This window comes from Solea senegalensis, linkage group LG11 (genome assembly GCF_019176455.1).
Source record: "Solea senegalensis isolate Sse05_10M linkage group LG11, IFAPA_SoseM_1, whole genome shotgun sequence".
In the NCBI taxonomy this organism is placed as follows: domain Eukaryota; kingdom Metazoa; phylum Chordata; class Actinopteri; order Pleuronectiformes; family Soleidae; genus Solea; species Solea senegalensis.
The window spans coordinates 18,691,572-18,704,941 of record NC_058031.1 but is presented as its reverse complement, the minus strand read 5'-3'; the positions used below and the strand labels follow the sequence as shown (position 1 = coordinate 18,704,941).

Genomic DNA, 13,370 nt, shown 5'->3' with positions numbered 1-13,370 from the left:
TAAATCACTTAGGTTTGATTGTGTGGGGGCCTGTTCACTGTTGTTGTGGTGGTAAAGCAGATCTATCTATCTATCTATCTATCTATCTATCTATCTGCCAATCCCAAACGAACAATAGCAGGGTTCATTACATATTAGAAAAGAGGCGTGGCTACACAAGTGTGTCACGAGTCGGGGAAAACATACAGCAGCCGCCTGACCTGTGACGAATATTTCATATTACGTCTTATTTACCGTAAACACCTGACATTACTATCAATAAATAATACAGTTAGAATTGACATAAGAACTACAACAGAAATGTTAATACTACTGCTGATAGGAGAGCTCTCACTTGTGTTGCATTCCTAAGCAATTACTAACAGTAATAATATAAAGACAAGTTTGCAAAATTACGGTGGGAATTTTTTTTTTTTTCTGAAATCAATTCAGGTTTGCGCTTCAGGTCTGACACAAAGCGGGATTGTTATCCTGAAATCATGTCGGTTAGGTGTACCTAATAAACCGACAACATAGCGTAAGCAAATAAACAAAACTTGACGTCACGACGTATCTTTACGTGCTCGAGGCTCGAGAAGTTACGTAGGACGTGCAGCGGTTCAAAGAGGAAGGAAGATGGCGGACAACAAAGACGAGGAAGATTTGAAACCGTCTGCTAATTTGGACTCCCTGCCTTCAGCGCCAGATAACGAGCAGTCAGAGACGAATGAGGAAAGTGCGACAATAATTACAGAAGCGAATACGAAGGGTGAAGAAGAAACAGAGCGTAATGATAACGCGAACGAGGCACCAACACCCACTAGCGACGGAGGAGACGTTAGCAGCGTCGCGACTGTCGGTGCGGGAGGGGAAGCCAATGGTAGCGCTAGCAACGCCGTGAGCCCCGCTGAGACCAACTGTTCCAGCACAGAGCCAGCAACCACTGAAAGCCCGAGTGCCGGGGATGCTGCCGGAGATGGTGGGCTCTCTACTGAAATGTCCCCCCCTCCTACTGCTCCAGCGGCTACGCCGGTATCCACTCCCATTAATTTACTGGATACGTGCGCAGTGTGTAAACAAAGTCTTCAGAACCGAGACTGTGAGCCCAAACTTCTGCCTTGTCTGCACTCATTCTGCCTAAAATGTATCCCGCAACCAGAAAGACAGATAAGCGTACAGGTCCCTGGTCCACACGGGCAGACGGACACACACATCGGTGAGTATTTACAAGCTGGGTCTACCTGTTAACAGCAACTCCGCTGTGTCATCTGAAGTTTGCTTTATTCTGTGTATCCAGGCAAAACCATGGTCAATGAACTTAACTAATAATGACGCGAAACTCAATTAAACTTAGGAGGGTTGATTGATCCGATTAATCTTAAATAGGCTGCATATGTATCGATAATATTGATTGATTGATTGACTTGATTGATCCTTGGACAGATGATGTCATTTTTCATTCATTTGTGTGGGGCATTTTATTATATGTATTTTAAATTCAGTTTTTCAGATTTCCATAATACGAATTGAGGAAATCTAAATGTCACAGGCCAGCATGCTTCCAGAGCTACAACTAACGATTAGTTTCACAATCAGTTAATCTGTCGATTATTTTCACGATTACTCAAGTAATCTTTTGGTCCATAAAATGTCAGAAAACGTTAAAAAAACGTTGATCAATGTTTGTCAAACATGGAGATGATGATGTTATCGAATATTTTGTTTTGTCCACAAACCAAATTGATTGAATTATTTCTTTGTAATATGGAGCAAAGAAACCAGAAAATGTTAACATTTAAGAAGCTGAAACAATCGATCGATAATCTATTAATAGTTCATGATTAATTTAGTATTTAGCGTAGTTTAGTATAATTGTTTCAGCTCTAGTTGTTTCAGCAATGCTATAATTTAGTTTTAATATATTTTTCACTCTCAAATAACATAAAATCAAGAAGGCAAAGAGATTGTACCAGGAGAGGTCTAGAAGCCCAGGCTTATATGAAGGACCTATTCTTCCTTGTTTTCTTGCCTTGAAACAAGGTAAAGTGTAATTATTTGTCAATATTTTAATTTTATCAAACATCACGAGAATATGGCCATTCAGCGTATCCTACCCTCACAACTGAACAATAGCATGGCCCCAGTGGACCTGAAATTAATGTCATTGTTAAAACCTGTTTGTCTGACACATGTGCTGTGAAAAGAGTATTAAGCTAGGGTTAATTCTAGACATGCTTGAGTATTACATACACATTGTATGAGTTAAACTCTTTGACAGCTTGCTAAGATCAACTTTGAGTCGCATCTTTCCAACCCAAATGCCAATGATCACAGAATTTGACAGACCTAAAACAACAAAGCTGGTGGGTCCTTGAGACTTTTTGCCCAATACTGTGTGTATATATTAATTTCTTAATTAGTTAGTTGATAGTGAAATACATACCCTTATTTGTATGTTTTCCCTTCAGTTAGTTAGTCGTTAGTAATGGTCTCTATATCTCTATATGGCAGTTCATCTAACATCTAATATCAACTACTAACATCTAATATCGAACCATCCATTTCAGGGCCCTACACATGAGAACAAGTTTAGTAGAATTAAAGTAGACATAAAAACACCATCTTTGGAAAACGGAGTGAAATAAATTGCAACCCTTGTTGTATTTTGTATATGTGCTTATGTGGAAAACAATGTTATTGCCCCACCCCCCTTTACAGCTTGCATTCACTGTCATTATCTTCGTAATCTCTTTTTCTTGTGTATGAACGTTGTTTGGTTTGTTAGCTGTTAACTTTTATTTTCCTTCATACTCCAAATGGCTTTATTTATTCTGTCTCTAGTTGTTATTGTATACCGGTTCAAATGATTTATTTAAAAAAAAACATAAAAAAAACACAACACGCATGCTTTCTGCACACGCTCCACATCTTCTCTGTTTTTGGAGTAATTTTTGTGGCAGTGTTACAGTGCCACATACACGCCCGGCATATGTACTACACCATGTTTTGGGCGTTTAGCGTAGATGGAAGCAGTTATTAAAATACAGCTTTCACAGAATAGGATGAAAAAGATGCTTTAGGTGAACTTAAACTCATAAATATGTTGTAGTCAGACTGGAATTATGAATAATCATATTTTTTTTGTACATATATATTAAGTCAAATATGCCTTCATATTAAATTCATCAGATTTACCAGAAATTCAATTTTTGGTTTCATTTTGCCCAGTCAAAATATATGGTTTTGTTTTTGTGCCACATTGTTGAGCGTGCACAAGTGTGTTTAGTACGCACATACTTTGTTTTGTGTGTGCATTCACTTTGTATGGTATTTTTTTTTTGTCTCCATACATGCTCTTAACACCTCCCCCTGTGTGCACACAACTGTCTGTTCACCCAACTCAACACATCACAAATGGGCCACAATTTCAGCGAATCATCAACCAATAGACTGCCTGTGTATTAGCCGATCATATTGCTAGATAGACACGTTATGGTGACGTGTGGTGGGAGTGCTGTAAAAAAATATTGATAAAATCAACTACCAAACTGCATTTTGACATTTTTTTTGCAAGGACCATTTAATACAAGACATGTTGGCAATTATACAATTCAGTGATTTAACTTCTTATTATGAAATTTGATACTAATCATTGCAATACAATTCTTTGATAAATGTAGACATTCCTTTTCAGTTACATATTAGATATAACATACTATAATATACTGTCATATTATAGAAACAAATGAAACAAAGTGAAAAGTATTCCTGTTTACCTTTTAAATATTTCACAATAGATAATTTACATACCTGTCATCACATTTATTTTTGCGCCGTAATTCAAAAAAACCTGGAGCCATTCTATGAACAAACATTTTTGAAATAGTCAAAATAGTGATTAACTGCTTAACCCAACATTGTAATGTATGAACTAACTTAACTTGCAACAAGATGAATTTTACAATTTTACTAATAAATTGCTTATGAAGCAAGAGTCTTGGAAAAGTATTTCATCAGAGTTTAAAGAAGTGGGGGAGTAAAAGAATAGTCTGTCTGTCTGGCCTTTTTTGTTTTATACAGTTAGAATTTTAAGCAGGCTGCAAAGTGAGAGGTGTAATGCTGCCCTCCACACTTTGAAATTCCCAATCACATTTTGAAAGTTTGAAAACACAGCTTGAAGCTCCTCAACACATACTGCATTTGCCCTTCATTCTCATCCTTATTCTGTCCCCATTCCTTAATCCCTTCTACTACTTCTTTTTACAATATCTGGCAGGCTGCACACCGAGAGAGTTCTCCATAGCCCACCGTTTCCGCCTTGTCTCTCACACAGCACAGAAGCCAGAATTGTATCACTTTACACTACAGGGTCTTTAAAGGATGCACAGCTCATACTGTACCAAGTGATGTAAACACTGTTTTGGAAAGGTTAATTGTCAGATATGTTGCAGAAGTCTCTCTGATGATATAGTGTCAGGTGCCCAGACTCATTTAATGTTCAGGTGAACAACTACACAAGAGCAGTTTTACTGCAGACTGTAGCAGATATAATGTAATCACACGACATCCTTGGAAAAGTGATCTTGGTTCTGGCAGTCTACACAAATTAGTGTCGTATTTCTGGATCAAGGAAGGGACTCTTACAAGTGTCTTGTTTCCACATCTCACATTACTCTTTATTAACTATTTTTTTAGCTGTGTGTGTGTGTGTGTGTGTGTGTATAGTTTCACCTCATTTGAGCACTTGCCACAAAGTTTGACATAACTTTATTAGTTTTATTCCCTGTTGGGCGTTTTAGTATCACATGGTCTAAAGGCTGTTTTCAGGAATTGCATTAGTATTGGTCTCTGGAGAGATTCAGTCACATGGTCTGAACTTCCCATTACTACAGAGAATTGCTTCTGGGGATTTTGCAATTTACCTTTATTAGATCATGTGGTTAAATGATTTGGCACAGCTCTATAATTTGAAATGGACTTGGAAATTTTACTTAGAAAATGTTCCTTTGGCTGCTATTGCTGTCATCCCAGGGCTACAATCTCTCCCTCTGAGTTACTGCATCAACAGCTTAACATCACACCCAGTTCTTCTCCATTACTACCTTTTTTTGTGGAAGTCTTAACATTTCAGAAAATAACACATTTACCACCCCCACATCAACACTTGTAATGAGATCTATATCATTGATTCACACAAAACATTGATTTCCAAATTATTGAAAATTATGTTATGCCCTTCTCTGTGGAATTAGATTTGTGTCAATATTTTCAAACAACACTTCACGAAGCAAGCAACACTTAATGAATTGAGAAAATCAAAATCAAAAAGTGTATTTTTAAACAAATAAAATACAATATTTTTGAATGATTAAATTGATATTTTATTTGCAATTTGTATTTTGAGGTTCATTTTTGTTTGCTCAAATCATAACACTGTTTGCTTCTTTAAAAAGTGTTGCCTGCTTCTTTAGAAAGTGTTGCCTGCTTCATGAAAAGTGTTGTTTGAAAATTAGCCAACTTAGCACGGGTATTGATAGATTGTGTTGAAATGAAAGGTGTCCAAAGGGATTAATAAAGTCGTCTGTGTCTGTCTGTCTGTCTGTCTTAATATAAGTTAGCAGAATTTGTGGTGCCACAGTGTTTACATGGCGGGGAATCATTACCTCCCCAAGGATGTTATGTTTATCTGTAAGTTTGCAAAGTTATTTGTTACAACTTTATATTGTTTTTTTACTTGGACTGACAAAATCTACAATTCATTTACAAATAGTCGTGGTCTCTGCTCATTTATAAAGTCATGTCATGTCTTATCAAGTCAAGTCTGCTGTTTGCTCTGGAAGCAGTTTATAATGCAACTCTTGTATAAATTTTAGGAAATCCGTTGTCTGTGTGTTAACCTGCACAATACTTACTCGATGAGTCTTTTGTCCTCATGACATAATCCGTTACAAATACTTTAATGTGTAAAATGTCTTCTTGTGACTCTAACAAATGTGTAATATATTATTTATTACGTTTATATTTATGTATATTTAGGAATGGTTTATTGAAGCCAAGTTTCCAAATTTAACATGGGGGTTTAAGAACGTTTTATTGCTTCAAAGTAAGCACAACAACAACTTAATAATTTAAACTAGTGATACTGATACTATGATATGATATGATACGGTTTCTGACCAATGCTGGTCAAAATCACTGAATTGGACGTTGGACAGATGAAAATGGAAAATCCAATACAATCCAAAAATCCTATACTGTATATCACACGCTTCACTGTGCACACACTGTAGAAATGTAAATTAAAATCAGCAGTCGTGTTTTGGTCTGCTTATTTCTTACTCATGGGAGAAAAATATTGCACATTTGGCGAATTATGACTAAAATGCAAATTGTGATATTGGTATCGGACACAAAAAAGTGGTATTATGCCGGTTGTCACTCTTTCAATCAAAAGAACAACAATAAAACAATAACCCTTGGATAATGTCATTAAGTAACAGTAAATGGTAAGTAATAGTTTAAAATAAAAGGTGTGACTTGTTGCTCAGGTATTTTAATTTTACAGATCACACGCAGGCAGCTCTTCTAAACTCAGACAATATTTACAGCAGCTACTAGAGAACACAATTCCATACTTCACAGCTATGACTGTTGCTGCAGCAACAGCTGTATCTATCCGCTATCTATCAGGGGTGGGTCAAAATATTGATTTGGTGATGTATCTAAATATAGATATAGATATTTAAATAAAAATAAACAGTACCTGCCACTCTCACTTGCAGGTGTTCCTACTTATGTCTCCCCATGGTGACGCTGCTCATATGAGTGCGGGAAATGGGTGGGAGTTACCTGGCCGAAGAAGAGGGATTTTAGTGCGGGATAATGACTTTATGCACTTTATGTTCTCTGTTAAATGAGTACAGCATTGTAAAAAAAGAGAGGAAAGAAATAACATTACACTAAAACGGAGCATAAAATATGATAGTGCAGCCTAAAACAATCATTTATTGTAAAATTGTTAAAATAATGTACAGTCCAGAGTGAGATAAAAAAATTGAAGTGCTTTAAAGCTCAATCATAAGTGTACAAGAAAAGAAAGAAATGTTTTTAACATTGATTTAAAAATATTAAGAAATATTCAGATTTCATGCTGATTACAGTTCCACTAGTAGCTTGGAGCTGCCACTCTCAGAGTAGCTACCAGGATATGCAAGGCAATGATGCTGAGTCAGTTGAAGCCTCATATGTGGGCACTAGTAGAGATGTGTAAGGATTTCCATCTCTTTTTAAGATAAAACATGTCATCTCCGATTTCTGTTTTCAATGAGATTTGGTTCCTCGTTTATTCTTAAACTATGCTCAGTCTCTTGTCTCAGTGGTGGGCATATATAATGTAACATTTGTGTGGTGCATATTTATGTCTGTGTCCCTTTAAAAAAATCCTGGTCCAGCTACTTTCACAACCAATCACTCAGGATCCATGCAGCTGGCGCTCAAATAAACTGGCTGTGTGCTGCTCAAGCCAGTGTAGACCGGCTCAAACTGGCTCAAACTGGCTCACACTGGTTCTTACCTCAGCTGGTGAGGGGGAATTTATGAGTTTGTGAGATATAGGGGGGCCAACATATTATGCAGACTAAAACATTTATATGAAGTTTAATCTTCTGTCTCATATTTGACTTTAGAAAACAAGTTAATGTGCTCGGGTAATTACTTGTTGGGGTGTATGATTACAGCTGTAATTCACCTGATTCCATTAAAAGGACATGATTTAATATTCTAGTAAAAATGCCAGGGATGACGTGATTAAATTCTCTGCTGCCGACAAGTGTTAAATCAATTAGCCCCTGCCAATAGGCACCAATTCTCATGTGGTGCCAAGGATTTTTGATAACAGGAATAGATCTAAAAGAAATGATCCGAAAACCTTTCTGCAGGCTTTTTATTAAGCACCTTTTATTTGAAGCATTTTCAGGGGGTCCTCAGGTTGTAGTTCATATGTGGACTTTGTTTTTTGTGGGGACATTTTGTTTTGCTTTGTTTCAGTTTTCTTCTATGTCCACTCACCAAACACTAAATTAGTACCCCAGTGTTTCACCTTTGCACCTCGTTTTGACCTGTGTCCCCTCGCATTTTGTGTCTTCTCTCCTCAGTAAATGTGATGCGGTGTTTGGTGTGCCACCAGGACTACAAACAGACCGACATTATTGACAACTACTTTGTCAAAGATACCACAGAGGCCACAAGCACGTCTGATGAAAAGTCTGCACAGGTGAGCCCCAGAAAATGTGAAGTTGGTATGCAATTCTTTCACCACACTATCAACATTCGAGTAGGTTTTTCAAAGAAGATTCCCATGACACATCAAGTTGGAATGAAGTGTGTCTCTTCTTTTCAAGTTTTATAGTTTTCTTGTCAACCAAAACTTGTAATTCGTGACGCATGCCCATTTCAATTGAGTAGTTGCAGTTTATTTATGTAAATGTTTTTGGAATATTTTAGCTAAATTAATTCAATTAATTAATTCAATTCAAGAGTTCTATGGACTCCCCCCCCCATCTTAAGTGCTTCACAATCGGGTTATCTTCTTCTGGGTGTGGTTGTTGAGTTCCATTTACAGAAGAAATCACTTTATCCTTTTGGTGCCTTTCCATTATACAGTTCTAGCACTACTCAACTATATAATACTCTGTTTGGTACCATCACCATAGTATACCTCCTCAATGTGGGTGGGTTCGTCATTGCATAAAACTGTTGTGCTGTTGTTTTATATGTGACACAAACTAGTGACAATACTAGTGTACTGAATCATTAGAATCGATGAATTAAATTATTAGTTTTGTACTCTGTTTGACAGTCACTGAACTAAAATACAGCTGAATGGGTTGCTAAACATTTACTTTGTGAGTACTGACAGGCGTTTACAATATTTTCCCTGGAGTTGCTCCTCAGATGCATGCACAAACGAGAGCAATGTATTCATTATGCACATCCATTGTAAGATGAAAGTTCCACTGGTAATGAATTGTCTTTGTTTTTTTTTTCTTAGTTTAATGCATTAATTAGGTTAGTAAAGCCATAGCATCACTTGAGTCATCTCAGCAGCTCCCAGGTTTTGCCTGCTTTTTAAAGACAGATGTCCAACCACACAAAGGCCTTGGTTACACCTCTTCTTCATTCAAAACCCTTACCCCTCTCTCAAGTAGCCATTGTTCAGCAGCAAATGTGTTTGCTCCTACTCCAAACTGTTGCACACATTTTGAATCCTCTCCATACACTCAGGCTGCTTTATATGAATATGAACATTCTGCTATAATGCCAGATATGGAAATACACATGTGAACTATTTGGGAGTAAGAACTGGGGTTTGAAGGAAAGGTTCCAAAAGATAATACTTAATTATAGTTGAAAACTATTTGGCTTTACACCACAACAATAATATTTTTTTATTTACAATGATTGCTACTAAACTGTATGTTCCTTTTTGCTGCCAGTGTTTATTATTTTCCCAACATACAGTAATAGTCTTGAGATGTCATTGTCATCTGTTAATGATCGTAGCACACACTCATCACTCAACACCACTAAAGATTGTAGACTTCTCTATCTAGAGTTTTTGTGTTTTAGATGCTTATGAGTGTTATTTTCTTCAGGTGTGCACAAGTTGTGAGGACAATGCCGGAACAATAGGCTTCTGTGTTGAGTGTGGAGAATGGCTGTGTCAGACGTGTGTGGAGGCCCACCAAAGGGTCAAAATTACCAAGGACCACAAGATTCGAACGAAGGAGGATGCGGATGCGGATGCTTCCACTGGTAAGATGTGACCCTCAAACTTGAGAACAAACTAAGATTAAAGTAAAAGCTGCAAATGCCTGAATAGGACAAACCTGTGGTTGATGCACTGGGAATGTGGTGCTGCATAAGATGTTGTTGCCATGGTAACAGTGCTGCAGAATCTTGTTAGTTAGATGGTACCTCTAGCTGGACTATGCAGTTATTTTTTTTCTTTCTGTTTGCAAACTTGGGCATAACCATGACGACTTTAACACAACTTGCTTTGTTGTTGTGTGTTTACAGAGTCCGTTGGAACGTCAGGACAGAGGCCTGTGTTCTGCCCCATCCATAAGCAGGAGACGCTGAAGCTTTACTGCGAGACCTGTGACACCTTAACCTGCAGGGACTGCCAGCTGCTCGAGCACAAGGAGCACAGGTAATTAAGTCTAAGTAACTCAGAGGTCTCCAACATTTTTCTTTGTGCGCAACCTTTCCAAAATGTGTGAAAGCTGTTGTGACTGAGAGCTACTCGAGTGCCGTCTTCTATCCTTTCGGCTTCTCCCTTTAGTATAGTAACATATATTTACACTGCTTTCTATTGTTTAGAACATTCTTAACACCCTGTAAAGCGTTTCTCTTCTTCCAACATCATATACCATTTAATTCTATTAAAAATTGTAATTCACTTTGGATAAAAGCGTCTGCTAAATGACATGTAATGTAATAATTCAAGTCTCTCAAGGGGCATTTTGAGTTATTTGCAGAATCTGAAAGTGTGGTTTCTAAGCTTCCCAACAATGTCTAACACATAACAAAATGGAATAAAAACAGTTCCTCTTCAGTGTTCAGTTCAGGATTTATTAGGCATGTCTACAAATATGGCTCCATGACATACAGGAGCCATTGCTGGGATAGCACCTTAAACAATAGTGATATAAAAACCATTGGCACCCTTTATCAGCAGTTTGCCTGTTCGCTGTGAGTAATTGCACCAGCTCTTACACTATGCCATCTGGCTGAAATGCCTTTGTCCTGAAAATGAGACTTACCTCGTTATAAAAATACACATAAAAGCTCTGCCACTTTATTTAAAATTCCTACAGATGAGGAAATGAAGTAGAGAAGAAAAACAGAAAGAGGAGCAGCTTCCTGCTGTGAGGCTGCAGGTGTTGCTGATAGAGGGAGAGAAAGGGTGGAGGACTGCTGCTAAACTAACCCTCTTTATGTGGAATGTGTGCAAATGCCAATTCTCTACATGTTACCAGAGTGTTTACATTAATATTCTGTACAAACACAGACGAACCACGACTTTCGCAGACTCTGGTCCCCACTTGAGCAGGTAGACCAGAATAGTGTGTGAAAACAACTGTAGTGGCCACACCCCCACTGTCTCAGAGCAGAGATCAACAAATGTATTTATTTATGTATGTATGTATGTATGTATTTATTTATGTATTGTTATTATGTATTTATTTAGCCTTTATTTAGCCAGGAAGGTCTTCTATGGAGTCCTAGAAGTGTTCGACCTGGTGCTGTGGTTGCTGATGCAGTATGATAAGAGGCTAGAAATATACAGAGAAATGCATTTATGATTTAAAACCTAAAATTAAACACTGAGCAACTTTTTCACCCACATTTGGCAAGGTGGTTAATAACAAATTTTTTCGGTGGGTGACGAGAGATATTTTTATCACTTTACAGGGACTTTAAAATGTGGATTTGAAACACCATCATCATTATCATTGTATTCCTGTATAATTTGACCTTGTTAATGAATCATTCACGCTAATGCTGAAATACATATAATAAATATTTATTAATAATAAAAAAAAACCTGTCCATGTTACTTCTCTTTAACATCTATTGACATGAATGTGTTGTATGCATTCAGTCGGTAAGATGACTGCATTGAGATACTAAGAGAGGTATATGCTGGAGTTTGTCCACTTAGGTTTACTCTTCATTCATTTAAATGTGCTGTCAGGCTTGTTCTGAACTTTGATCTCATGACATTCATGTCAACAAAGCCTGCTTCACGAGGGTATGTTGACCCAAACAAAGCAGACATTTTAGCAGCAGACTTGTAGGTTTTAGTTGAAACACTGAAAAATTCAGCAATTTGTCCTAATGTCTCATTAATGTGCACATCCATTATGGGGCTGGCAAATAATGTCACACAGGGCTTAAGTTTAATTAAAGTCATTGAGTCTGTCTGCAAACCTGTACAAGATTGGACAACTAATCCCATTATTTGAGTATCTTTGACACTTTATCAGCCTCTGCATGGATTTCATGGAACATCTTTGCAACTCAGGGAAAGCGCTAAATGTTTTTTTCTCACGAAATGCCTTAAGAGCATGGATCATATCTCAAATTCTTGTCTTTACCTTGTATTTGCAGGTTCAAGTTGTTAATTATCTCAATTACATCTGCCAGGAGTGCAAGATCAAGTAGCCACTCCCGGTTTATAATCTGTCCTCCTCCCTTGTTTTTATAAACCTTGATGTCACCCAGCAAGGAAAGAAAGTGCTGTAGTATCCTATCTCTCCCATGTGGAGGAAGAGATCTCGGTATTCCACAGAACATTCCTCCATGAAAAACCCGTTGGCTACATTTTCATATGAAAACGCTGGCTCTGCATTTTAATCTGGATAGGCAGAAACAGAGACCATAATGTAGTTGCATTCATTTCCTGATTTGTTCAAATCAGCCAGAAAATCTGAATTGACAATCGCTTTCATGTTCATCTTACTTCACTGTTGTTTCTTGTTAGTAGTACTTTCTAAAATGAAGTAAACAGCAGACAAGAATATCTGCTTCCTGTTGACACCGATACATGCATGCTCAGGGTATGTGAATGATCACTTCACTGTACAGTATTTCCAGGTGTGATAGTGTGTATCTAGATTACTATGGTGCCTACGAAACGCTTGTCTTCAATCTGATTGCTTTTATTTGAAAAGTGTGGTGGTATTATGGATGTAGCATCTGTTTCTTGACCATGAAACAGTTAAGGATGATTATTATTGGTGAAATGACAATGACTTCTGATTGTATCTGATCATGTATTACAGGTCTTGCAACTTGAGTAGAAGTGGTGGGTGGAACTGAAAGTCAACATTTCTTTTCCACAATTAAGACCATAAATATTGCCTTTTTCCAGTATCACATCTTCTACATGAGATCACAAGATGCAGTTGTTTCATTCAAGATGCTTGATTCTTTTGTACAAGTAGTGAAAAATGTTAAATTAATATATGAATGTTACTCTTTATCTAACTCTTCAGTGGTTATGTCTCCCCGAAACAATGGAAATGTGTAACATATTTGGAAAATCATATTGTTGAAAATAATTCATGACTAAGAGCGTTAACCCTCTGCTCTCAGGTACCAGTTCTTGGAGGAGGCTTTCCAGAACCAAAAAGGCATCATTGAGACCAGCATAGCCAAGCTGCAGGAAAAGAAAAACTACGTTCATTTCTGTGTCTCTCATGTGCAAAACAGGTGGGAGGACTTTTTTTTTTTAGAAAAAAAAAAAAGTTTTCTGTTATTGATACAGTTTTTGTATTTAGTACCACTGGCTGACAAATGCTGGCAGCATCGTCTCTTAATGAACT

The 13,370-nt window shown here is 37.3% G+C and overlaps 1 protein-coding gene across 3 annotated transcripts in view; it reads left to right on the top strand.

Moving 5' to 3' along the window:
• Positions 1 to 579: 579 nt before the first annotated feature.
• trim33 (tripartite motif containing 33) overlaps positions 580 to 13,370 on the top strand; it is a 31,435-nt gene continuing 18,644 nt past the window's right edge. For all 3 annotated transcript variants that reach the window (XM_044037844.1, XM_044037843.1, XM_044037842.1), the window contains exons 1-5: positions 580 to 1,195; positions 8,133 to 8,251; positions 9,633 to 9,792; positions 10,057 to 10,189; positions 13,141 to 13,257. In XM_044037844.1, coding sequence (XP_043893779.1) covers positions 616 to 1,195; positions 8,133 to 8,251; positions 9,633 to 9,792; positions 10,057 to 10,189; positions 13,141 to 13,257 — 1,109 coding nt within the window. In that variant the 5' untranslated portion in view covers positions 580 to 615. The remainder of the gene's footprint in view (positions 1,196 to 8,132; positions 8,252 to 9,632; positions 9,793 to 10,056; positions 10,190 to 13,140; positions 13,258 to 13,370) is intronic.